Below are 26,083 nucleotides of genomic sequence, written 5' to 3' on the forward strand. Positions count from 1 at the left end.
GACTTGATGCCACAAGACCTCGTGCAGTCCAAAGTCAATGTTAAGTACTCCCAGAGCAAGTCTCTCCCAAATATATACTACTGTGCTGCCTGGGATACTGCTTGTGAAGTATGATTCCATGATTAGTTTAGAATGGCAGAATGGTCAGAAGAGATATGGTGAGCCAAAGGCTGTTCCTGTGCTCTACCATTCTATGTTCTACAATTATGACTGTCAGACTTTTGACCTGAGGTTCCATGGCATTAGGTTATACAGAACATGGTATGACAGAGTCTTCCAATTTTGGCACGAGCCCCAAGATGTTGGTACGGTGAACTTTGCAGACTGAACATGGCTGACTGTGCGGTGTCCTGAGTGGTCCAAGTGGTTTCATTCCTTTTTTAAGGCTTTTTAGCAACTGAATAGCTTGTTAGACCATTTCAGAGGGCACATTTTACCACATTTCTGGGGGTTTAGAGTTCAGTGTTAGCCAGACCGCGTATGAATGGTACTTTCCTTCCCTAAGGGGCAGTAGTTGAAACATAGGTTTTTATGTTAATGTTTCAAAGTCATAAAACTTGTAATTCCAGATTTTTATCTGCCAAATCCCTGGAGCAATACCTGAGTCTTTGGATTACTAGTTCCAAAATTCTGAGCTTTCGCCTCCCCTCATTACAAAAAAGATCATTGTTGTCAAATAATCTGAGTAATCAAGAAATCTATGGAATTTACATTGTCAAATGGTGAAGAAATAAAGCTCAATAAAGAACCAAGCAAGCGAAGGTCTCTTCATGCACAGTCCCTTGTAACACCTGTAATTAAGAGTTCATGCAAAACTTATTGATGCTAAATAATCACTTTTGATGTAACAGCTGTCATCGTTTTGTGATGGTAAGACTGATCATCCCACCATCAACACCGATGTTATTTTTGAAAAAAAAAATTTCATTCCAAAAGTTCAGTGAGACAGTTGCTGGTTTAGAAGTGCACTGCAGTGCAATTTTACTGAGCAGAATGAACAGATTTTACTGTAGTAAATGGCAATTCTGCATGCCACTTCTAATCAGAACGTAGCATAGGGTTGGATCTGCAATTATGACCAATTCCTTCTTCAAGTGTAAAAGCACTTCTAGAATCCATAGTCATTTGAACTTGTTTAACCCTCAAACTGTTAAACATTCTCTGCCAAGTTATAGTGTTAAACAGAATGGATCATACTAATTCAAAGGCAAAATACTGTGGATGCTGAAAATTGGAAATGGAAATAGAAATTACTGGAAATAGTCAGCATCTGTGAAGAGAGAGACAAGGGGCAGCATGTTGCAGGAGTCTGAGCGACGTGGGCTATTGTGCAATGTATGGCAGAATCGGACTGTCTAGAAGCTATCACAATGTCAGGAGCACCCTGCGCCATCTGTTACTCCTTCCCTATGGCTTAGCAAGTTTCTTGCTAGGCAGCATAGAGGTGCCAATTAACAGTCTTATTGATTGTTAAACACCTTGGTAATAGCCCAACACGTCTCATTAATATTCAGTCTCCCATCTTGTCAAACTTGACTAGCAAGCTAATCGTCATTATCACTCGAGAAGGAAACCAGAGTGAGCACATGTCAGATTCAGTTTGCTGCTTCTCTGATCCACTTCCACATCAAGGATCTTGTCACAGTTGGCAGCAGAGCTCAGTCAAGCCTTTGTTCAGGGCTTCCCAGCACAGTAAGCCAAAGGCAACCTTTGATATCAGTCAGACATTGGTCAGGACAGTCACTGTCATTAGGGGGGTGAGGAGCTGTATGAGAGGCAGCACAACACTTATTTCACTCTTTCTGCTCTGTGTGAGGTAATTCTCTCATGAAAATGAGAGAGAAGCAGGTATTTCAGGAGGGCAAGGTGGTTGGCATAGCTATTACTGTTAATGCAGGTGAGGAAATGACAGAGCGAATGAGCAGAAAGCACAAAGGGAATACAGGGTTAGTGGTTTCAGGGATTGGGTTGGGTGATAATCCATGCGGATGATGTGGGCAATAGTGAGAGTGGGAGAGCATGAACCTCAGTGGGACTGGGTTCAGTAGCAGAGATACTGACTGTAAAGTATCGGGGAGACTTACCTTGAAAGGACATTCATCACCATCTAACAGTGCTGGCTATTTTCTTCAGACACTTGACTGCTTTAGCCTAGATGGCAACCTTGGACCAGCCTGGCATGGTCTGGTGCCCTGGTTTTTACTGCTCGTCTTGGGGCAGGAGGAAGTCCTACATCTGCACCACACCGCCCAGCAGGATCTCCAGGATCCTCCCCCTAAAGCAGGGTGCCAATTTCACACTGTTTGCCACATTGAAGGCAAATGTCAGCAACCATGTAGGGCAGCTCTGGATTGACAGTGCTTGTCCAGATGCATATTGGCCTTAAAAAGATGGTGCCTGCACAAGGGATGTGAGTGAATTCTGGGATATTCATTGAAAGGCAAGCTGTTCAGGGAATGGCTTGTGATAAGATGCCATGGGAGTGTGGTAAGTAACCAATGAAGCGAGTTTGATAAAATTGGTCTTGCAGCAGTAAACCCTCCAAAAATCTTGTCATAACTCTAACTTAGCTTAAAAAAAAGTAAGATGTAGTGCAAAGTTAACATTTCAGGTCTGTGATTTTCCTCAAAGGATTCAACCTGCTTCAGTTTTTCTTGGCTTCAACTTAAAATTCCTTTAGCAAACATTCAGAATAACTGTTTTCTGCCTTGGTGGGGATGATATTAATTTACTGCAGTGATTTGAATACGTCTGCAGAATGGACAGACATGGTGAAGGGTTGCTTTTTGGACTGGAGGTCTGTGGACCAGTGGTGTTCAACAGAGATTGGTACTGGGTCCATTTTTGTCTTTACATTTTATATAAATGGTTTGGATGAGAATATAGATAGTGTGGTTATTAATTTTGCAGATGATGCCAAAATTGGTGGTATAGTGGACAGTGAAGGTTATCTAAGATTACAAAGAGATCTTGATCAATTGCGTCAATGGGGTAAGGAGTGGCAGATGAAGTTTGATTTGGATAAATGCAAGGTATTGCATTTTGATAAAACTAACAAGGGCAGGACTTGTACAATTGATGCTAGGGCCAAAGGTAGTATTGTAGAACAGAGAGATCTAAGGATTCAGGTTTGTAATTCTTTGAAATTTGCGTCACAGGTAGACAGGATGGTTAAGAAAGTGTTGAACACCTGCCTTCATTGCTCAGACCTTTGAATATAAGAGCTGAGATTGTACAGGACATTGGTGAGGCATCTTCTGGAGTATTGTGTTCAATTCTGGTCGCCCTTCAATAGGGAGGATATTATTAAATTAAAGTATATTCATTACCAGGATCTTGCCAGGAATGGAGGGTTTGAAATATTATAATAGGCTGCAGGAGGCTAAGGGGAGACCTAATAGTCAGAGAGAAATGTGTCTGCGTGGGTTATTCTTCAGAGGGTTGGTGTGGACTGGTTGGGCCAAAGGGCCTGTTTCCATACTGTAGGGAATCTAAAAATCTAAAAAAAAATCATGAGGGACATAAATAAGGTGAAGAGCAAGGATCTTTTCCCTCAGTTGGGGGAGTTCAAAACTAGGGGCATATTTTTAATGTGAGAGGAGAAAGTTTTAAAAAGGACATGAGGGACAACGTCTTTACACAGAGAGCAGTTCATGTGTGGAATGAACTGTTGCAAGCAGTGGTGGATGCAGGTACAGTTATAACATTTAAAAGAAGTTTGGATAAGTACATGAATAGGAAAGGCCTGGAGGGATATGGGCCAAATACAAGCAAGTGGGAGTAGTTTACTTTTGGATCATGGTTGATGTTGACTATTTGAATCAACGGGTCTGTTTCTATGCTGTATGTCTATGACAGACAAGATGTGAAGGAGCTAGTATTGGACTGGGGTGAACAAAGTTAAAAACCACACAACAGCTGGTTATAGTCCAACAGGTTTATTTGGAAGTACTAGTTTTCAGCAGGACCATAAGACACAAAATTTATAGCAAAAGATTACACTGTCATGCTATATTGAATGATATATTGAATAATTCTATATTGAACAAACCTAGATTTCTGTTGGGTCTTTCATCTTTTAGAATGGGTTGCAGTTTACGATTCATTAATATGTAATCCCAGAACTTGTTTGAAGTCACATTCTCGAGATAACTTAAGGTTTTATAAAAAAAAGCTCAGACAATGCATTAAAGATGTGAGGTTAAAGTCTGTCTGTTTCCTTATCTTGAGTCAGACTGGAATTTATAAAAGTGGAATTTATAAAATATTACATGGATAGACTGCCTGCAGATTGTGCACTTTTTGAGCAAAATATAATGTATCCACAAATATAATTCTGCAAATGCAAATTCACCCCATAGACCTATATGTGTGTGTGCATGCGTGTGGGATTCAAGCCAGTAGGTTAGGCTAGAGAAGCGGTGATTTTTCCCTTTGGAGCAAAGTGAATTGATGTGAGATTTGATAGAGATGTACAAGGCAACAGCAGACTCATATAAGATAAACCAGGAAAAAATGTTCCCATTGACTGATGGCACAAGGACATGTGAACACAGATATAATGTTTTAAGCAAGAGAAGCAGTGGAAATGCAAGGGGGAAGTTTTACACAAAGCAAATGGTAATAACCTGTGACCCGCTGTTCATGAAAGTGGGAGAAGCAGAAATCATTAGTGACTTCAAAAACAAAACTGGACAGACATTTGAAAGAAATAAACTAGCAGCACTACAGGGATAGACTGAGGTGATGGGATTTGTTCCATGGCTTGTTGACATGGACTCAAGGAGATGAATGAACCCCTGTGCTTTAAATTACTAAAAATATTTATCACAAACTTTTTTAAGTGAACTTGAATTTGGAACTGCAACAAGGTGTGCCCATTTAAGATGTTGCTGAAAAGGAATTTCTTCTCAGAGGATTGTTGATTTTTGGAATTCTCTATCCTGGACAATAGTTGTGGCTGAATCATCAGAAATATTCTAGAATGAGTTGCAGATGTTTGATCTACAAGGGAGTAGAGAGTTAAGGGCTGGTAGCCAAAAAAATGATATTGAGGCAGTGATCAGAATAGCCATAATTAAATGATAGAGCATGCTCAAAGCACTGAAACAATCTCATATTCCTATTTTTCTCATTTTCTGTGCTGCATTTAGAGCGTAGGGTATGTTTATCATTTACTTAAAATTAGGTTCTGCCTGCAGGAAGAAGTGACAATCTCCAACCCCTCCCGAACATGGCTTTAAAGTTTCATTCCAGTCTCGCCTCACTATTATTAAGTTCACTTACTGAAGTATTAAGGAAGGACGCATGTGGAAGAAAGTTATTTGGTTTTATGTTAAGCAAGAAGTGTTGCTCACCTGTTGGCTTACAGTCAGCCTTTTTTATGGATGTACAAGAAGTAAAATAAAGCAACAGAAATCCAACTTCAGAGATCATCGGGCCCCTTGGAAAATTCCTGACTTGATATCATGCCTCACCTGATACGGGAATTCCTGGTGGTCAGTCAAAATGATAGTTGAGAGACTTTTCATGTGTAATCTGATTTGGATTGCGACCGCTGGCAAAAAAATGCTTTGGATATCAATTGATGAAAAAATAGTGCAAGGTATAAATGGGATTGCTTATTCGTGTTCCTATTTTGCAGTGTTTCCTTTTCCTTTAATACTGACTAAAATAATATCAAATCATTGTCAAAAGAAAGCAAGTTAGTTTACTTTTTTTTGTGATTTGAATGTTATAATAAGCTGTCACTTTCTCTCCCTGTTTCTCTGCCTTCTCTTATTGTGAATCAGTTGCTGACCAGTGCACTCCATGCTCTCCTATCTCTTTGCATAACTACTGATGTTATACATATTCCATCGCTTGTCTAATCACATTCATGTTTGTCTCTTTCAACAATTCTTTCCAGGTAATGACAATGTCAACTGGCTGTCAAACAGTCGTCCACAGTTTATTATTTTCTCATCCATAATCCATCTCATCTCCACTCTTGTGCTAGTTCAAGGACCCAATTATTATTCTTGTCCAACTAATTTTCAGCACGTCTGTAGCACCATTAATCAAATGTCTCAGTTTTAAGTAAGCATTTAATGTCTTGATAAATGCTGTTACTTTTTAACACCAGCTTTATTTTCTGACAGTATAGAAAATCTTTTGTGAAGTCTAGTTTCTATTTTAACAATTTTTTTTTCAATTACCTCAGCCATCTGATACAAGTTGCACTTAGCTGGGTCAACAATATCACCCAGTCATTCAGTTCCCATATTCTTAAGTCAATTCCAGGAGGTCCATTTGAATCTTAGTACTCTTTTAAAGCTATTATCACAAAGAATACTGTATATTTAAACAATCGTGATTTGCAGAAATATGAAATTCGTGGCAATGTTATCTTCCACTTCTTATTTATCTTTAGTGTAAAGGAGTAGAAATGACACCGATCACTAGAGCTGACATCTAAATTATTTCAGTATTGAAAAAATGAGGTAGTAAAGGAGAAATTCAAAAAGTTCTGCTAATTTCAAACAAAACCATCAGTGCTCAGAGAACTTATGATGAGCCTGTACTCTTCAAGGGTCTTGTATTCATATTTAAAATAAGAATTTTAAAACAATACCATAAAGCAAACTTCTGAGTGATTATTTGTGCAAAGCCTGTTTTAAATACTACATTAGATTTCAGGTTTATATGTAAATGTCACTGTTGCTATTGGATTTCTAAGTACTCTGAGTAGTAGATGCATCAGAAACTATGCCAGAGTTTAAATAGTAGTTTGTCACTGATTTTTAAAGAAACCAGTTCTAATTACAGTTGATCAATATGTTTTAGTTGAAAATTATACACCAAGTTGACTGTTAATGTGCTGATAAAATCATTACTGTACATAGGAGACCATTTAGCTCTGAACTGTGGAGCAATTCAGTCAGTATCAATTCTCCACTCTTATCCCCATGGCCCTGCAAGTTAAATTCCTTCAAGTGCCCACACAATTACTGTTTTACAAACAGTAATTGTACCCTGATTTCATGTGTAGTGACTTTAGTCATGTGTCTACTTTACTGAAAGATTTTTGAAAATCAAAATATATTATGTCTACTACATTACCTTAATCTGCTCTTCCTGTGCTGCTTCAGTGAATTTTCAGTGACAGATTTAGAACTGCTTGCTTTTGTCTGACTCATCTTCACCCATTTTAAGACTCTCGCATGCATCTATTTCCCTGAGCTTAAGCCACTTGAAATGGACAGAAGCATTTGCATCAAACTTTAGTGCTGTGGGATTGATGTCCAGGTGAGCATATCTGATGTCATTATTCTGGGTCGTTTTGAGCTGATGGAGGTCCTATATTGTTGCACCTAATGAAAATGAACCTTGATGTTAGTATAACCTTTGATTTGAACATGGGCTAATAGAAACCTTGCATCTTCAAGCAGATTTTTTTTCTTGAAGCAGCAAGAAGAGTTAGTAGAGGGGCGGCACGGTGGCTCGGTGCTTAGCAGTGCTGCCTCACAGCACCAGGGTCCCAGGTTCGATTCCAGCCTTGGGCGACTGTCTGTGTGGAGTTTGCACATTCTCCTCGTGTCTACATGTGCAGGTTAGGTGAACTGGCTATGCTAAATTGCCCATAATGCTACGTGCATTAGTCAGAGAGAAATAGGTCTAGGTGAGTTACTCTTCGGAGGGTCAGTGTGGACTGGTTGGGTTGAAAGGCCTGTTTCTGCACTGTAGGGAATCTAATCTAATCTAAAAAACAGTTCTGATGCTTTTGGATAGCATACCAGAAGAATCAAAAGCTGACATTTATTAGCCTGCAATGTTGTTTCTGTTTTTAGTTCTATGATTTTTGATGCACTTTTCCTTTCACTGTTTGTTGGATACTCGCAGGGTTGTTCATATGCCAAAGGATGCTGAGACCATATGTTTGCGTTCAGGTCCATTAAGAAAGAGCACATTACAAGGCACTCCATCTGACATGCTGAGGCAGGGTTGAGAGTTAAGAAAATCTATTTTTGTATTGTGTCTTTGTAGAAAGACTTTGGACAAAAAGTGAAACTGAAAACTGGTACAGGTGCCTCTTAATGACTACATTCAAATAATACTTTTCATAGATTGTTGTGAGTATGGTCTGACTTGGAACACCATTCTCCAGGCCAAATTGAATACTAGGAACAAAATTTAAATACAGAAATGGGGCAACACAATGTACAAAAAGGGGCAAGTCTTATAACTTCCTTGTGCCAACCGGTTGAATATTGATCTTAATCCATAGCGGATCCACCATCACCGTTTGTGTTTTTAAAAGTGTACTTCATAAAACTTCTAAGGTTTAGCAAAAAAAATATTCTGTAAGCATACTATGAATTATATTAGCTTTGGCTGAGTAATAGCATTCTTTCTGCCACATCGGGCTTTGAGTTCAAACCACACAGCAGGGACTAGAGGACAGCATCTAGACTGACACTTCAGTGCAATACTCAGATAGTGCTGCTCGGTTACAGTACTGTTCTTCAGTGAGGTGTTAAACTAAAGCCCCATTTTCACTCTCATGTGGATATTTAAGACATTGGGGTGCTATTGCGAAAACAGGAATGAGTTTATGCCAGTGTTCTTACTAATACTTAATCTGAACTGACTTCCTTAACAGAGATTATTTGGTCATGATCACATTGCTATTTGTGGGATTTTTCCAAGTACAAATTGGCAGCCCCTTTTTCAATACTACAACAGTGATTATGCTCCACAAATTACTTTAGTGGCTTTGAAGAGCTTTGGATGTCCTGAGTTTGCAAAGACACCTTTTAAACGGAAACCTCTGAACAATATAATCGATCAGTTATAGTGGATAGTTTTAATTTGTGCTTTTAATCAATGCCAAATTGCCCTATGATTCAGAAAAATTGGAATTCTATTCCAATATTTATTGCCAAAAGCAGTGTTTTTCATACAGAATATGAAATTGTTTGCGTTTGTCACTTTCAATGATGTGGACTGACCAGAATCACATGATGTGAGGTCACCAACAAAATTATTTTATTGCAAGTAAATCCATTATAACTCTTTCCAGAAAAGGTTTACTGGACTAATGACTAATTTGCTACCTTTTATTTTGTAAGAAATGGGCTCATTGTGACTTGAGCACTAAATGTCCAAAAATTAATCTGTAAATGAAAGTTGCCTCCTGCCAAAACTATTCCTCTATAATTAATGTGGCTAAAGTCTTGTGAAAGCTAATATGTATCCTTTTACAGGGGTAGTTAAGTTAGAACACTGCTGAGATGATGGGTGGATGCTGAGTCAAAAACTGCTTCAACGCATCGCTATTATTAACGCTGTTGAAGACTGAGGGGGAAAGTGTTGTGATAGATAGGAATATGGACACCTGTGTAGTTTGCACAGAGAAACTGGGAAGAAGTCACACAGATACGCAATTGCACTTATATAATTGGTACTAGTGAATAGCTTGATGTTGATGTGAGACTTATTTTATATTCCCCTGTGGTGCTAAACAAGTGAAAAATTACTTGCTGCCATACACAATGGGGAAGGAGTGGAGAGGGCGCATGGTCGTTTTCAAGAGTGAGCTGCCCTTTTCCAGAAATTCTTTTGTGCATTTGGGAATACAAACGCCTTTTCAATTTTGTCTTTAAAAAGAGCCTTAAAATTTGGCCTTCATGGTGTATGGATTATTTTAATTTTCTTGAAAAATAATGTGGGGATACTTTGTGCCTTTAGTTCAAACTTCAACAGATAGTTTGATAGAGTTTCTAAATTTAGTTCAGCTTTCTAAATTAAATCCTCTTTAAAACCTACATCATCCATTTTTAATATTCAGATCATAAGTTTAGCGCAACAAATTGGAAGATTTACACTCGACAGTTCCTAAATAGAGTTTTACAATCTCAGCCTTGGGAAATAAGTGCCATGGAGCTTACCAAAGTGAGGAATAAAAGTCACAGGTAAGATTGCTGTTGTTCATCACTGATTAACTATCTTTCTAGAACTAAGTGAACTACCCAGAATGGAAATCACAAGAACCCAAAAGGACCAGAATACAAAAAATGTTCTTTTTTAGAATTAGCGAACATTCTTCTGCATTATGCATTTTAAAATCTTGGGTTTCGGTTATTGTGGCCACAGACTTCTCAGTGGCTTTTGAGCTGTGTATTAATTTCTAGCTCCCTTTTAGTTCTCAAGAGCAGCAATTTTTTACTAAAAAAAAGCAAGTTTAATTCTTGAACAAGATAAAAAGTAGTTTATTGCATAACTATTAGTTAAAATTATTTAGGTAGAAATGGTGAAGTTATTAGCTAAAAACATTGAAACAAAGATTAAAAGCAGGATGAACGTCATGTATGAAAATGAAAATGAGATTTGTCTCTACAATCATTGCAGACCTGGCTTCTTTCTCTGAAGGAATAATGTTGAAACCTTAGTTAGATCCAGCAGCTGAAGTGACTTCTATAATTGAATAAATTGGAGGTTTCCCAATAAAGGTGGACTCGCTAAGATTTCAGAGAGAAATTTCACAGAATCACAGAATTGTTACTGCACAGGAGGAGGCTATTTGGCCCATCAAGCCTTCACCAGTTCTTTTTTTGTTGTTCCTCTTTCTTCACTAGCTCAGCAGTTAAGATTGTGCAGATTGCCTGGACTGTTTTGGCAGAATAGCAGTTGATTTCTGCCTTCCTGCTTGTGCTCACTTTGGCTGAGAAGCCCATCTCTGATGGTGTATCTCAGCATTCATCGTGACTTCATCTGCACAAAATGGTTACTCACAGCCTGTTATGCAGATCAAAATCTTATTTGTAGTGATTTACCAAAACCGGTAAATCATACTTATTAGATTTCAGTTTGGCCAAAGCTGAAGCACAGACTCCATTCAGTGTCTTATAGTTGCAATAATTAACTTTTAACTGTCGCTGTCATTAACTTGAGTGGTTCTCATTTTCACATGGTGGTGAGCTACAAAGAGCTGTTCATTCCTCCAGAGGAAGAGGAGTTTCTAGTTAGCCTTGGGAATGTTCACATAATTTTGAAAATTCTCGTGTGATTTTCTCTTTAATCCCAATACCAAAGGAAAGCCACAGGGTAGTCATGTAACTTTTAGAAGCAGTTTTGAAAGATTCTTTGACCATTTTAAAGACAAATTAGCGTCCTTTACAAAATGCAAAACACAACTAGACTTTATCCAGATTGTTACAAGTGAGACTTGAGGGAGCTGTTTTGCTCTGGTCTCACTACTCCATGGCTCACAGCATAAAATAAAAATACAAGATGACCAATTAAGTGTCTGATTTGTATTATGTTTTAAACAATGAGATCTATCAATCAGTTCTCTTAATAAATACAAATATTGGTTTATTATCAGAACAAAATTAATACAGTACAATAGAAATATAAATGCTTATACCTCGAACATACATATACACACACACAGACAGACACTCGTCAAGAGGAAATTTATCCACAGAGGTAAATGGATGCAGGAAATCTGAAAATAAAAACAAAGTGTTGGAGAAACTCAGCAGGTAGAGAGAGAAACAGAGTTAATACTTCAAATTTGATATCATTTTTCAAAGATCAACATCTATGATGGAAATGATTTCTGATGGTTTGGACTTCGGGCACAGTTTGAACATATGAACAATGGGTTGAATCCTAAATTTTTTTGGCTAAATGTGGATTAGTTTGAGTTTTTTGAACGGTCCAGATGCTTAAGCTCACTGACTTCAGGTAGTTGCTATTTTCTTTCCTGTTCCATTCTGTTAATTCCTAACATGTTGGAAGATGTGTGTGGTTTTCACCCTTTGTTTCTACATCTTGTTGAGGCCCTGAGCATCTACAAGCCCTTCCCAAGAATCCTATAGACTTCCCTCATCCCCAGGTCCTCACCCAACTTGTATACATGAGCCTGCACCTGTCTATCGTGCTCAGCCTTTCCCACTCATGTATTACCATATTCCCTCCATTACAGATTGTATTGGCCCTCATTGAAATTATCAGTACCCTTTCTTCACCCACCCCCTGTACATCTGTACACCTCCCTGATACCTGTACACCTCCCTAACATATTAGCCCTAGGTATGGATTGGCCACTCCCTGGACTGCTGAGGCATGGACACCTTTACCAATATAACCCTGACTAGACACCTGCCCATGGTTAATCCCCTGACCTGGTATTAGAGGCTGCCTTTGACTTGCTATGCTGGGACACCCTGATTGAAGGGTGCTTCCATTGACTTCTGAGGAGACGACAACCCTCCAACTTTGAGACATGTTTGCTTGTTTATTGCACGTGCCTGCTTCTGCTGTCACTGCAACCACTTCTAATGTTATGCTATTCTAGCAAATAGGTTTATGTTATAGACAGACTAACCCCCCTTTAAATATCTCAAAGAAACAGCCAAGACCCTAACTTTTTATTATTCAAAGACAAGCGTAATGTGCTGTGTTCCAGATATAGTTCAACTGGTTACACTATTTGGCTTTAAGCAAATGACACTTTATTATTACATTCTAGGACAAGAGGTCATAATCTTAAGGTAAAGGGTAGTAAATTTAAAACAAACTACTTCTCCCAAAGGGTTGTGAATCTGTAGAATTCACTATCCCACAGTGTGGTGGATGCTGGGACAGTGAGAAAATTTAATGAGGAGTTGGACAGATTTTTAATTAGTAATGGGTTGAAGGGTTATGGGGAGAAGGTAGGAAAATGGGGAGGAGGAGCATATTGGCCACGATCGAATGGCGAGTAGACTCGATGGCCGAATGGCCTAATTTTGCTCCTATACCTTATGAACTTACAGGATTCATAAAAAGGTATTAATTTTTGGCTAAACATTGGGGATTAACTTTTACACAATGTCCACCATTATGCATATACATAGTATACGTACTGTTTTATGATAAAATATTTTGAGTGGGAGTTTGAAAACACGCATTTTTATTGTAGATTGCAATAAACCTATTCCATACCTCAGCAACATTCTTTGAATGTGAATGAGTTGATTTATGTTTTCTGAAGTGGTTTATTGTGTAATCAAATACAAGCACCTGAAAACATTCTCACTGATGGATGGTATTTTAATTACTGCCGTCCCATCTTCATTACAGGCATTAAGTAAATCTTGTTCTATGAAGAGTGAAGTATTATTTTCGATATGGCAGTATCATGCCAAAACAATTTAAATCATGGTATGATGTGTTTGAAAACAAATATGAACAAGTTCCTCTAGTACTTTTTCCTGAAGATTCTGTTCATTTAATGCAGGTCTTTTTCATGGTCCACGTGCAACAACCACTTAACCAATACTGGATTTAGTTGCAATCTAAGAATTAAGTGCTCACAAATATCTGACAGAAATGTTACTGTTTTCCATTGTGCAGCTATTAATGTTCAGCTGTTTGACCCCAGTACCAAACAGCTTGATTACAAATTGTTCACTTTTATTGTTTAAAAAATTAGTGCATGTTTGGTCAGGGAAAATGGGCAAATGAACTTATAGCAACATTACAGCCACTGTAACCATTTAGCTCTTCCACCACCAATGCAGTGTCTACCATCTGCAAAGTGCACTATAGCAACCTGCCAAACCTCCTTCAGCAAGCACCTTTCAACACAGTGGCTCTGCCATCTGAAAGAACATACCAGCAGATGCACAGGAATATGAGCACTTACAAATTCACATAGAGCCAAACACAGTCCTGAGTTGTAAGTGTTTGGGTATTCCTAGTGTGGGTGCACTAATCCAGATGGGATGCAGAAGTTCAAGATGGTGGTTCATTATCATCTAGTCGAGGACAAGTAGGACAATAGATGCTGACCTTAACAGTAATGCCTACATGCCATGGATTAATAATGAAACTTTCTGATCTAAGGTTATTGACAGAGAAATATTCATTTTGCATCTGTGGCGATAGATGATATAGTAGAAGTCTTGTAGCACTATTGGAAACAGCAAAACCAAAAGAAAATAATTTGGAGTGAAGTGCTGTTGCACTGAGAAACCACACAACTTTTCTTCAGTCATTCAGCAGTGCACAATATAATTTAATATATAAGCTATGAATAGGTATGAATAACTGAATTTAGGACTTTGATGTAACTAGTTTCACCTTGTAGGAATTTGTCACTGTTAGAAGAAATTTTTAGTGTTCAAGTACCTCCTTGGCCTTGCCAATCTATCTCTGTAAACATCTCCAGCCATATGTCTCTATGTTTCTCCAACTCTGGATGCTTGTGCTTCACAATTTAATTCATTCCACCATTGATGGTTGAGCCTTCAGCTATCCATGCTCTAAGTTCTGGAACTCCCTGCCTAAACTTCTCAGCCTTTTGAGATACTGCTTCAAATCCACTTTTTTGACCAAGTGTTCGGTCACCTGTCCCTGTATTTTCTTCTTTGGCTTAGTGTCTGTTTTTGTCTGATTACACTCTTGTGAACACAGGCACAATAGTAGACTGCCCACTATTCAATTTGGTCATTACGAATTGAACACTTTAATACCTTTTATTCACCCCAACCCCACAACCCTGGACACAGCTGGTAATCAGAAATCTGTCAATCATGACCTTAAACATACTGGAAGACTGATCTTCCACAGCCTTCTATAGTTGAGAATTCCAAAGGTTCACAATTCTGAGTAAAGAAATTCTCAGACATAATTGACTTCTCCCTTCTTTTAAAAACTGTGCAGCCCCCCAGTTCTAGACTCCCATCCAGTGGAATCATCTTACCTGCATCTACCCTGTCTGTCCTTTTAACTATTTTCTAAGTTTCAATGACATTGTCTCTCAGTTAAAACTCTAGAGAATACAGGTCAACACAGTCTCTGTCTTTATAGGATGATCCCACCATCCTGGGAGTGAGTCTAACAAACCTTCGTTGCATTGCCTCTATTGCAATAATATCTTTCATGAAATAAGATCAAAACAGAATACAGTATTTTAGGTGCAGTCTAACCAAGCTCCGATACATTATGCGGCCTGTATTCAGATTAAAGTTACCTATGATAACTGTGTTGCCCACACTATATGATTCTCTCATCTCCTGATTAATATCATGTCCCACACTAACAATACTATTTAGAAGCTGATATCTGCTTTCCCCTTACTTTGTTTTTAGCTCTACCCAAACAGATTGTACATGCTATTCTTCCAATCTAGGTTTCTCCCTTTCTAATTTGTTCATCTCATCCTTTATTGTCAATGCAACTCTACTTCCTTCATGCTTCTCGTCTGTTCCTCCTAAACATTGAATATCCTTGAATATTCACTTCCCAGTCATCATCCTATGCAGCCATGTTTCTGTAATAGTAATTAGATTATACCCATGTAACTTTGTTCCTTTTAGATTGTCTTACCTTGTGAATGCTACGTACATTCAGATAGAGTGCCCTTAACTTTGTTTTTTTTTATACCATTCTGCTTTCAAAGCAGAATAAAGTTTCTTGCAATGTTTTCTTAATTGGAAGGCTGTGTTGTCATTGAATTACTTATTCAGGCTTTGCACCATCTGACACGTGAACCATGGCATGTTTCTGTTTAACAATTAGTCACATTACTGCGTGGTCAGAAGACATCATATCTGAGTTTTGCTATAATATCTCATATTGGATGAAATGAGCTGTTTTATTGGAACATCTGGAAAATATGTTTTACATTATTCCATGCAGACAATACAAACATTTTAAAAAAAATCTCATTGGTACCCTTTTTAAAAGGAGGTCTTAAATGAATAAATTTGATTATATTTTACGATCACTTTCTTTTGGGGGGGGGGGGGGGCGATGTTCCATGGGAGAAATGAAGTAATTTTATTTCACTTAAGCCAATAGAGTTAAATAGACAGCACAGTATGTATTCAACTTGTGGTAATCGGGAATGGGATGGGTAAATGTCTCACCCCACGGATTGTTGACTGGAAGCTAAATGCCTTGTTATAGTGAAGGAAAGAACAGGAGAAGGAGGCAGCTTTGCCTGATACAAATTCCCAAAGCATCTAGAAAATTACTTTACTGGAGAAAAATGTCCTGATACTATGAGTATTCAGAATGAAATAGACAACTTTAAAGGTTTTATATTTTTATCTTGGCTAAACAAATATTGTCATCATCTTTTTGAGGATTTAACTAAAGCATGCATAATATGATCATTATGAAAAGTAATTGCTAAGCGCAATCAAGGAAAGGTGATAGCAATGCACAGGGCTAAATGAAACCGGCTGCCAACTTTATGTTTCTGCCTGTCAGAGTGATGATGTGTACTTTCTACACACTGCATAACATTTAAGGAAGCTGGCGTATATTCAAAGAAATACCTTTGGCTTTTCATTTAACCCCTGCCCCCCCCTTCTGTAGTTTAACGTGTTCCTGGATGGTTCCTGGCCTCCCACCTCCAAACAATTACCATACTGGCACACCTACACTCCCATTTATCTGGCCAGACCCTTCATGAATTTGAATAACTCTCTAACTCTATCATTTGTAAGGTACAGTGATCAGAACACTGTATTCTGAATGTATTCTAAGGTAGGGATTTGTGTGGTTAAAGCAGGCATTTACCCTCTTGTATTCTAGTCCTCTAAATTTAACGGGCAGGATATATTAATCTTTTGGATGATTTTCTGTATTTGTTCATGACATTTGAATGATTTATGTAACCAAGTCCCAGTCTGTATTTGTCTGCCAAGTTTTTTTGAACCTCTAGCTTTTCACTATTTATAAAAGTATCCTGTACTATTCATTATTGATTCAAAAATTCACATTTATCCTAAGTGAAATCCAACTGCCACAGGCTTGCCAATCACTGGTACGGTCTTCCTTACGCTTGATAATTAATAGCTTAATCCATATATCCTTGAACATTGACTAAATAGAACATGTACATGAAAGTAAAAGTATGTGGTACTGAAATAGAGATTTATATCAAAGAACCTTGAATCTGATGTACCATGAAAATAGTGATCTTCCAGTTTTTTGTCATTTCAAGCAAATATCTGTTACGGGGGACAGTGAGAGTGAATTTGGTCTTCTGTAGGTAAAAGGAAGTTGGTTGAAGAGGCATATGGTAGTTATGGAGAAGTCTAAGAGGAAGTTTTATAAAGTTATTCCAATTCATGAAGGGTCTGGCCAGACAAAATAGGGGCACTGTTCGCACTTGTGTAAATGATCAAGAGTGAGAGGGCACAGATTCAAAGTAATTAGCAAAAGAAACAAAAATGATGTGAGGAAAGCATTTTTCTGTTCAGCATCTGATTAAAGTAGAGGCAGGTTCAAAAGGCATCTGTTAGTTAATGTTTCACAGAGAGGGTGAAAGAATAGCACTAAGTAGATTGCTCATTCAGATGCCAGTCCACGAAGAGTCGAGAGTGTGGTGCTTGAAATGGACAGCAGGTCAGGCAGCATCCAAGGAGCAGGAGAATCGACGTTTCGGGTATAAACCCTTCATCAGGAATGAAGGGCTCTTGCCTGAAACGTTGATTTTCCTGCTTCTGTGATGCTGCCTGACCAGCTGTGCTTTTTCAGCACCACCGTCTCGACTCTGATCTCCAGCATCTGCAGTCCTCACTTTCTACTACCTCCCTCATTAAGCCAGTTCTGTGATTCTGTGAAATTTGATTTCAGCGAGAGTTGAACGTGGGCAGTACCAGAATTTGAAGAACTAGGCTGGATAAATAATACACAACTGATCTGAGATCATTAATTTTATGTTGCAGCAAAATGTACATTTCCTTTCATGTGGGTGATGAATACGTTGACCATTTAACGCAGCATTGTTACCATTATTTCATTACAAAATATCTTCCTTCCTATTCTTCCTTCTGCAGTCTTCCTATCATAAAATCAATCCAAAATTATATCTTCATCTGTTCGAACCTTGTGTCACCTTCCAATGACCCCATTTTATGGCTGAACAACCTAAGATTTCCCAATGCAGAATTTTACCACAGGTTGACTATTTCAGGGAGGTTTCATGGAAGGGCTGTTCTTTCTGAGAGCTCTCATGAGTTATATTGTGCAATCCTCTACTGCTCACCGTGTTATGTATGCACCACATGTAATTTTCATGATCTTGCCTTTACAAGCGGCGGGAGTGCTCACTGCTGTGGGGACTTCCTAGGATTTGAGCTGTCAGCACCATATTTAAAGCCATGTTGTGCACCAGGTGAAATGTTGCCAGACTTTAATATGTCTTCACAGCAGATATAGTCAGAGGGACGAATAAGGAAAGTTTCTGAGGGCACTTACATGGCACAAGTGACACTTCATTGGAAACGGAAGATTGCATCATCAGCTGTCTGATCAACTGTCATTATAATGGCATCTACAAGAATGTAGAGGCTGCTTGTTGTTCGTGTCACACCACGTTAAAACCCTGTCTGAAGGAGTTTGCTGTTGTCGGTGAGCTCTAAAGTGTGGTACTGAAATGGTGAGTGGTATATAAGTGAGTCCAAAATGTGCCATGATAATGTGGCCACTCATAACCTTTCACAGATAGCATTTGCAGGTGGTTGTTGCCTGTGGAATGTGCTTGGGGGTGTTGGGGACTGGTGATTCAAATGGGCACCTGTAGGAGCAAGCAACAAGCTCTAAACATCAGTTATCTGTTTAGGCATTGATGTCAGGAATTATTGCCATCCTTGTGCTCTCAATGCCTAGGAAAATAGCAAACTACATGTAAATAAGGCAAGATTAGATATTAATGAGATGGTGATGAAAATAGGCCCCTTGCCACTCACTAGTGAGGTTCTCACCTCACTGCTAAAATCTTCAGTAGAAAATCAGGTATCTTTTCGTTCGGAAAGTCTCATTTATCTGATCTCACCTTATTTTCCCAACTGACTTACCATTGCTCATGTTGTTTAGGGACTGGAAAGCTATCACCTGAAGCACTATATATATTGAGGTACTTCTCATTGTGAGGTATAAATGGTGGCCTAGAAGAATTAGAAATATATGCAGGAATGGGCATGAAACAGTGGATTGAGAAACTAGTGTGAGAAAACCTGTGATTGAAGATGTGATTGAAGAATATAGTGGGAGACAAGAAGAGCATTGGGAGAGAACTCTAGAAAGTAAGACTCAGGAGACTTAAAGTTGTGCTGCCAGTGGTGGAGCAAAGGGAGTGACATGAACTGAAACAATACAAAAATTGAAAAGCCAGCAGCTGCTGAAGGGAGAAAGGTCCGGAGATTTGGTGAGAAGAAACAGTATCTGATCTGAAAGTGAAGATTTTAAAAAATGTCTTTAAAAATATTATTATTGAACTGAAATTGCAGGGTGGAAATGCTTGCAATTTTTAATAATAACTTGGTTAAGATGCTAAAGCAACAAAATCTGTAACAATATGAATACCAATAATGATATTGATCAATTTTGTCAGCAAACACAAATAAATTTTGTGTTTATTTGTGTTTGCTGACAAAGCAGGCATCATAATCACTGTGTTAGATTTAATTTGTACTGTTATATTGTATCAACATTCTGTACTGGAAGAATAAAATATGCTTCTTCCTTGAATTTTTTTAAACAGTTCAATAATTTTAAAGTAATTGTTCATGATTAGACATGTTTATTCTTTTTAATTGCAGTATTCTGGTTCATATGCATTTTAAAACTCTTTGATAAGTATATGGCATTATATTTTCAACCTATAAAAATTTTTTGTATACCATCTAATTCAACAATGTTAGAGCAGTTCATTAATCTGCACACAGTAGAAATGACGTTAAACAAAATATTTTATAAAGCAACACAGAGGCACTCCTTATTGGTGTTCTGACACCCAGGTAATAGTAAACCCAATATTCCCTTGAATTTGTGCAATAATATGAAATATACCATACAAGGTAAAAACAATGACTGCAGATGCTGAAAATCAAATACTGGATTAGTGGTGCTGGAAGAGCACAGCAGTTCAGGCAGCATCCAACGAGCAGCGAAATCAACGTTTCGGGCAAAAGCCCTTCATACAGTCTACTGTCAGACTATACACTATGTTGAAAAATTCATCGAAATATTCATCACAGCACTGTTCTCTGTACATGCCATTTATGCATTTAGGATGAGCTCACATCATCTGGAGAAGTGATGCAATGGGTATTACATGTGAAGACATTAATTTTGACACAAAATGGGAAATCTACTGCATTGAGAGAGGAATTCTTGCAAGATATTCTCTCATTTATAGGCATAAAATAAGGGAAAGTTGAGCTCACATAAATCACAGTTTTTTCTTTTATTTTCAGGTAGCCCTTTGTGTGAGGAGCAAATATTTGATCTCAAGCATGTTCTGGAGGACATTGATCCTAAGATTCCATTGGTGTTTGTCAGTGGCAACCATGATATAGGAAACTCCCCAACCCCAGAAAGTATTGCCGAATATTGTAAAAACTGGGGAGATGATTACTTCAGTTTCTGGGTTGGGGGAGTGCTATTCCTTGTGCTGAACTCTCAGTTTTTTCAAGATGCTTCCAATTGCCTTGAACTAAAGGAAGCCCACGATCTTTGGCTGGATAATCAACTTGCTGCTGCTGAACAGTTAAAAATCAAAAATGTGATTGTGTTCCAGCACATTCCTGCATTTCTGCAAAGCGCTGAAGAAGAGAATGACTATTTTAACCTGGAGAAGTCAAAACGACTGGATCTTCTGCAGAAATTTGAAAAAGGAGGTATTTGTTTCTATTTTCCTACACGTAGCATCTATAATTCTATTCAGTCAGTAGGAAGTCGGAAAAGAGTCCAAAGCTATTGCACCTGAATGTAGATTTTCCTCTTTGGGTATTCTGTTCCAGAGGAGCACTGTGCCTCTTAGAGAGGGGAGTACTCAAATTTCCCCCTTGAGCCCTTTGTTTCATCCAGCTGCACACATGGGTCCTTGCTCAGTCCCAGCAGACCTTGCACTAGTGTTTGGAGGCAGATTCAAGGATATCTCAAGCCTGGTGCAGCAGGGTGAAGAGAGAAAATCCAATTTCTATTTATTGTCACTAAATTAACAGTACTTGCCTGACAATCAAAGGAGTGCCTCCAACGAAGAGGTAAATTTCATAACTTCAATCTGTAACATGTGGGATCATATTTTTGCACTGTATTACTTCTGCTCACAGCCTTTTAGCCAAATTTTAACAATTTTTCTGTTCTTGACAAGCTTTAAAATATTTGTTGAATAGGGACTGTTTTGTTTTTCCAAGAGATTGATTTCTGTTTATATTGACTTGCTATAGGAAGTAGTTTCCTGTTTGATTTTGATATCTTAATGAGTGGGCGATGTAACAAGCAATATCTTAGGCAAGCTATTTGATTTTCTTTCATTTAAATAGTGGCGTATTATCTGGTCAAACTCATTTCAAATGTCATAACATGCAAAATCAATGTTAAAATTCAGTTATCTTCTTCGGGGAAATCAGAGTAATAGTTTGACCACTGGAAAATCATCATCCATTTCCTTCTAACAATCCTCCCCATTTTCTTTCAGATGATAGTTCCTTTTGCTTTCAAACTGATTATACTTAACACCTAAATATGTAAAAAGAAGCTGAACAAACATAGAACACTTAGTAGAATATGCAGACAGGTGACAAATGCAATTTAATGCAAATACACGAGGCAATAGCTTTTATGAGAAAAGAGCAAGAATAGAGTACATATTTTATGGAAAAACACTGATGAACTTGGGCAAATTGTGCATCGCAGGGGGTTCTGGCAAGTGCAGTTAGATACAATAAAAATGACTAGAATTTGGCTTTTTCAATAATGTCCTGAAGTATATGTGTAAGGAAATTATTAATAAAATGTGCTGGATAGTTCATAATTAAAATACTATGTGGAGCTTTGGACACTCCAACATATAAAGGACATAAATGCTAACATAAAGCATTGTTTAAGAATTAATCTTGAGACGTGGGAATTGCTGTCAAGTCTGGCATTTATCTCTCACCTCAGTTGCCGTATTTGATACAGCTGAATAGCTTGGTAAGTCACTTCAGCGGCAGACAGAATGACACCAGATATAAGATGCTGTAACTATGAGGAAGGATTAGAGATAGTATGATTATTTCTGCCAAACCAGTGAGGAAAAATACTGTGTCTGACATTTGGGGAGTCATTGATGAAAGATCATCTATTTGAAATTCTCATGAAAGTTAAGGAAAGGATAAAGCAAAATCTCTTCCTGCAAAGTGTTATTGGAATTTGGAATGTTTTGTTGCAGGAAGTGTTTGAGACTGAATATCACTCAACTTATACAAAGAACTAGAGATATTTGAAACAGAGGAGGATGCAAGACTATGGAAAGAGAGTAGACAGTTAGGTAACTTTTGGATTGTTCAAACAAAGAGCAGCATATACCTGTACATCTTGGTCTGAATGTCTGATCTTGAGCTGTAAATTTCTGTGAATGCCAGCAATTTGAACAGTGTTGGAAATGACAGCAAGTAGTACACATATCCAATAATATAAGGGGGAGTGAGTTTGGTCCTTGAATTTGAGATAGTTAATGAGCTTCCAGGACCTCAATCACCATTGCCAAATTGGAGGCCAGACAGTAGGGTGCAATTACTATTTATCTAAGTTAGCAGGTTATCTAGGTTAGTCCTCAATACTTCAAGGCACACTCCACAGGTAGCAGAGGTTGGCATCAGATGTGCACTAGTCTCACCGTGTCATCATGATGAATCTCTGACTCTGTTCTCCACTTCCCCACTGCACTTTGGAATGTGCTCACACCTTACATTGTAACACTGCTGCAAGACTGCTTGCTTGCAGGGACAGGCATCCATCTCATGGATTAGAGCAGAGTGCAGCTTAGAACTGTTAGCTTGTTCTCGTATTCACTCACATTCCACCTATATGGATGCTGACAATACTTATAGAACATAAGTACAAGGGTAGGAGCAGGCAATTCAGCTCCTTGAGCCTGCTCCATCATTTATGACCGTTATGGCTGATCTCATCTCAGCCTCAATTTCACTTCCCTGCCCACTCTCCATAACCCTTCAACCCATTACTAATTAAAAATCTGTCTCCTCCTTAAATTTATTCAATGTCCCATAATCCACCACACTTTGGGCTAGTGAATTCCACAGATACATGACCCTTTTGAGAGAAGTAATTTCTCCTCACCTCTGTTTTATATCTGCTACTCCTTATCCTAGATTGCCCTTTTACAGGGATCATCCTTTCTAGATCTGCTTTTTCAATCACCTTTAGCATCCTATATATCTCAATTATATCTCTTCTCATTCTTCTAAATTCTGGAAAATATAACTTTAAACTGCTCATTCTCTCTTCATAAGATATCACTCTCATCTCTGGAATCAATCTAATGAACCTCTTCTGAATTACCACCAGTGCAACTACATACCTCCTCAGGGGGATAACAATTGTATGCAATACTCCAAGTGCAGTCTCACTAACACCTTGTAAGATTGCAACAACACTTCCCTACTTTTATACTCAACTCTTTTAGTAATATTTGCCAAAATTCCATTTACCTTCCATATTACCTGCTGTAAATACATACTAGTTTTCTGCGATTTATGCACGAGGGCACCCAGATCCGTCTGCATTGAAGCGCTCTGAAGTTCCTCGCCACTTAGATCATAAGTTGCTTTTGTATTCCTCTGACTAAAATGGATAACCTTACTGTCATCCACATTAAGCTTCGTCTGCCAAAGGTTTGCTCATTTAACTAATCTATCCATATCCATTTGAAAACTTCTTATTTCTTCACTACAACTTACTTTCCTAGCTATTTTAGTGTCATCTGCAAATTTGGCTGCCTTTCTATTCTGATGTCCAAATCATTAATTTAGATTGTAAATAGCTGTGACCCGAGGTTCAAACCTGTGGCACCCCATTAGTTATATCTTGCCAATCAGAAAAAGGCCCACTTATCCTGATTCTGCTTTCTGTTAGTTAGCCAATCCTCTATTTAAGATAATAAACTACTCCTATCCCCATGTGATCGTACCTTATGCACTGCAGCACCTTATCAAGTGCTTTCTCAAAGTCCAGAAATACTATATCTATAGGATCCTGATTATCCACATTGTTTGTTACATCTTCGAAGAGCTCAAGCAATTTTGTCAAACCTGGTTTCCTTTCATAAAACTATGTTAACTCTGATGGATTGCATTTTGATGGTCCAGAGATCCTATTATTACTTTCTTAATAACTAGTAATTTCCCAATGACATGTTAAACTAGAGGGTCAGCAGTTTCTTACTTTCTGCCTCCCTCACTTTTTGAATGAGGGTATTTTATTATTATTTTCTCCAAATCACTGAAACATTTCCTACATCCATGGGATATTACATCATGTCTTGCCTTTTAGGGCAGACACAAAACCAGGTTTGTCATGGTTGTCAGCAATGATCAGTAAAGGGGATGGACATGTTCCTGTACAGCACAGTGATACATCAATGTCACACCTCTAACATGTTTCATCACCTTATATGGCAAACACACTTCATGGGTTTCAACCAAATGACCATTTCTCAAAGTTTGAGCAGATTGTTCCTCAGTCAAGTCAAGGCAGAATGTTGTAAATCAGAGGTCCTCGTGCAGTAAGTAGGGGTATTGTCTGATATCAGGCCACATGCTTGGACGCAGTTGGTCAGCCACTTAGGGCATTCAGGATCAGGGGTTCTGTATTATTTCATAGAGTGGACTGTGATCAGTCCTGCAGGTCCAATACAATCAGGCAGGTGATCAATGTCGGGGAGCTTCACAGAGATCATTGGAGCCTGGTCACTTTTATAGGTTGGAGTTTTATTTCCAAGTTGCTAAGGAATGTGGGTCACAGTCAGTCTTGAATGATGTAAAGATGTTATACTGTGTTGGGTGTTAGGGAAAGAACAGCCTTCCCTTAGACTAGGTTCTAACATAGTATGGTGCTGAAAATGGGTAGCCTAGTGTAACTGGATCTTAACAAAAGAGAATTAAGGGAAAGCTCAGAGTATGTTTAATAATAAAATGGTGTAGATAAAGTAAGCCATATTGTTACATTGCATATAACTAACCAATTAAGGCCAAAAGATATAAGCTAAGAATTCCTTAAAGCTATTCCTGCTTTACACATGTAAGTAGGATTTCCAAAGCACTTCTGCTGAAGTTAGCATTGAATGACAGCAACTACTCTGAGAAAATTCTCAACTTCAATTAACGTCAGTATAAAATCATTTACTCAAAAAGAGTGCAAAATATTTAGAATTTTCTGAGTGGGGAATCAAGGCAAAAGTAAGTTTGCTGCTTTCACTGTGCAGTTGAATACTTGTGAGAGAATTGGGATCAATTATCACATGTTTCACCAATGTTTTTGACTTACTCTTTTGTCTACTCAAGTTACGTGTGCGTGAAGCTACAAAACAACAGGAAAGCAGAGGAAATTTTAAACTTTGGATTTGGGGACTTTATGTAAAGGGGTATTTTTTAAAATTCATATTTGCTCATAATGAAGCAGTATAGGACCAAATATAGCCGGATCTGGATAATATCCAGGTTTGAGTTGTCAGCTGGTAAGTAATATTTGTGTCAAGCGGTGACCATCTCCAAAAAAGAATCTAAGCATTGCTACTTGAAATTCAATGGCACTATCATCACCAAATTTCTCACTGTCAGCAGCCCAGATTACCATTAGTCAGAAACTGAACTGGACTAGCAATACATCTACTGTGACTACAAGAGCAGGTCAGAAGCTTGGAATCCTGCAGTGAGTAATTCACTACCTCCTCCACAAAGCCTGACCACCGTCAACAAAGCACAAGCCAGGACTGTGTTGGAATACTCCCATTTGCCTGGATGCGTGCTGCTCCAACAACACTCATTCAGGTCAAAGCAGCCCACTTGTTTGGCACCACATACACAAATTTCACTCCCTCCACTATCATCGTTCAGTAGCAGTAGTGTGTGTCATCTACAAAATGCACTGCAGAAACTCCCTATAATTCCTTAAGCAGCACATTCAAAACCCACAGACACTTCCAATTAGAAGGACAAGGCCTATAGATACACTTATGCTGTTCCTTTAGTGTAACTGGATCAAAATCCTGAAAGTCCCTCGCTAACAGCATCTCCTGAGACCAAAT

The 26,083-nt window shown here is 38.3% G+C and overlaps 1 protein-coding gene across 1 annotated transcript in view; it reads left to right on the forward strand.

Moving 5' to 3' along the window:
* cpped1 (calcineurin-like phosphoesterase domain containing 1) overlaps window positions 1–26,083 on the forward strand; it is a 190,865-nt gene that overhangs the window by 97,450 nt on the left and 67,332 nt on the right. The window contains exon 3 of the mRNA XM_072560124.1: window positions 20,247–20,669. Coding sequence (XP_072416225.1) covers window positions 20,247–20,669 — 423 coding nt within the window. The remainder of the gene's footprint in view (window positions 1–20,246; window positions 20,670–26,083) is intronic.

This window comes from Chiloscyllium punctatum, chromosome 40, assembly GCF_047496795.1.
Source record: "Chiloscyllium punctatum isolate Juve2018m chromosome 40, sChiPun1.3, whole genome shotgun sequence".
In the NCBI taxonomy this organism is placed as follows: domain Eukaryota; kingdom Metazoa; phylum Chordata; class Chondrichthyes; order Orectolobiformes; family Hemiscylliidae; genus Chiloscyllium; species Chiloscyllium punctatum.